Genomic DNA, 1,759 nt, shown 5'->3' with positions numbered 1-1,759 from the left:
AAGCAGGCAGCAATATTCATTTACAAGATAAAAAATGGTGACCGTGAATATTGCACATGTATGGAAAAGCAACATTAAAGCAAAGATTTGGACATAAACTATATCAGGAACAGCCAAATCTGCAGCGGAGCATGGGCAGCCTCTGTCTGTGGCTGGTGGCAGATGGGGGAGGGGATAGGCAGCACAGGTAGATAGGGGACTGAGCAGAAAGCAGAGCAGCAGATCAGACAGGGGAAGCAGATTGGAGTGGCGCTAGGAGAGGATGTGGGGCTTATTTGTGGCACATCTGGAGACTGAAGTTCATCAACTTTTTCACTAGCAAATGCTACTGACATCTTCACACTCATGAAGTTAAACTCCATTGTGAAATGTACGTCAAGGTGCGCAATCCCTTTAAATGATCACTTCATTCAAATCCTCACCCTCCCACACTCTCAATCTCTAAATAGAGCAACATGTGGAAAAAGCAACAGCCTTTTCACAAAAACATTACTGTTAACAGTGCACCAACATTACATGCTGCCTGCAAGAGATACGAGGATGCTGTGCGACTGGAAGACAGTTAAAGCACGTTTGTTCTGTAGAGAAATCCTAGTAAGAGACTCATCTGTTTTTTGCCCATTAATAGAGCCAGAAAACTACAAGGTGCACATTTTACTCAGGGGTTCTAATCAGAAAAAATAAAAGGATGATGGCACATTAAGGAATTCTGCTGCAGCATATTGGGTTGTTGCTGGTAGGGCTACTGGCTTGATTGATTTTAACCTAAGTTGCCAATAGCAACCTGTGGGAACTTCGCTTATGTGAGTGAATTGGCAGGGAATTGAAGAAAACTGTAATTCAGGACATTTAATAAAAAGGTATAGTTAAGATGCAAAACCAGCCAAACACAGATCTCTTTTTTTCGTAACAGTTTTGCTCCCCCAAGAATTCAGAGTACTTTAGGCAACACGTTTCAAGGAGGTTAAGTGTACCTTGTTTTGCTTCCAACTCTTCTGGGGTAAGTTGAGGTTTTTTCTCTTCAACAGCAGGGCAAGGAGTGGCAAGTGTTGGGTTATTGCTTGAAACAGTATTCGCATTCTCTTGGCCTTCCTTGCCCTCTTCCTCCTCCTCATCACTGTCGTCATCTAATTTCACACGGTTCTTCTCCAAGGGAAGGAGGTCATTCTCTTTGGCCTTGATTGCAAAGCTTATTGGAGCAAATGATGCTGTGGAATAAAGGATTAACACTTTTATGCACCATTAAGACAACTGCAGAAAAGGAACCCAAGTTTTTCTGCTTTATCCATTATTCTCCCAGATTAAATGCTGAAAAAATGAACCACATGAATGGCTCATCCATACAATACTCCTTGCAAACATAATGCACTCTTACTAGTGCATACTACTTTGTGAGAAGAGAAAATGACTGAAACTGAACACTTATTTTCTTACATAATTTTTCTTTCAGTGGAAATTTGTTTTTTTTTAATCACAAGAATGTCCAGCTTAGTCTTTTCAAATATATCCTAACTACTACTTTAAAGTTACTTTATGCCTTCTCAGAGATCCAGTCACAGTTTTCAGTATTCATCCCAGTGTTAAGAAGAACTAAAGGTTTAATATTCTATACAAAATAATAACACAATTCAAATGTTCCTCTGAAATTGAGTACTCAAGACTTAGAGAATTTGATGTTTTCTCCTTTTATAAACTTCTGTTTGACTGAACCAAAGTCGAATCTCATTTACATGTTGTGTGCTAGGGCTGAAACCTCCCC

At 39.9% G+C, this 1,759-nt stretch overlaps 1 protein-coding gene across 7 annotated transcripts in view; it reads right to left on the bottom strand.

The window, feature by feature from the left end:
* Positions 1-1,759, bottom strand: part of SFSWAP (splicing factor SWAP homolog) — a 96,320-nt gene that overhangs the window by 45,502 nt on the left and 49,059 nt on the right. For all 7 annotated transcript variants that reach the window (XM_019538973.1, XM_019538969.1, XM_019538971.1 and 4 more), the window contains one exon: positions 975-1,208. In XM_019538973.1, coding sequence (XP_019394518.1) covers positions 975-1,208 — 234 coding nt within the window. The remainder of the gene's footprint in view (positions 1-974; positions 1,209-1,759) is intronic.

This window comes from Crocodylus porosus, unplaced genomic scaffold (assembly GCF_001723895.1).
Source record: "Crocodylus porosus isolate Cpor-Errol unplaced genomic scaffold, CroPor_comp1, whole genome shotgun sequence".
NCBI classification, from domain to species: Eukaryota; Metazoa; Chordata; order Crocodylia; family Crocodylidae; genus Crocodylus; species Crocodylus porosus.
The sequence above is the reverse complement of the archived record's forward strand: the minus strand, read 5'-3'. Positions and strand labels throughout refer to the sequence as shown.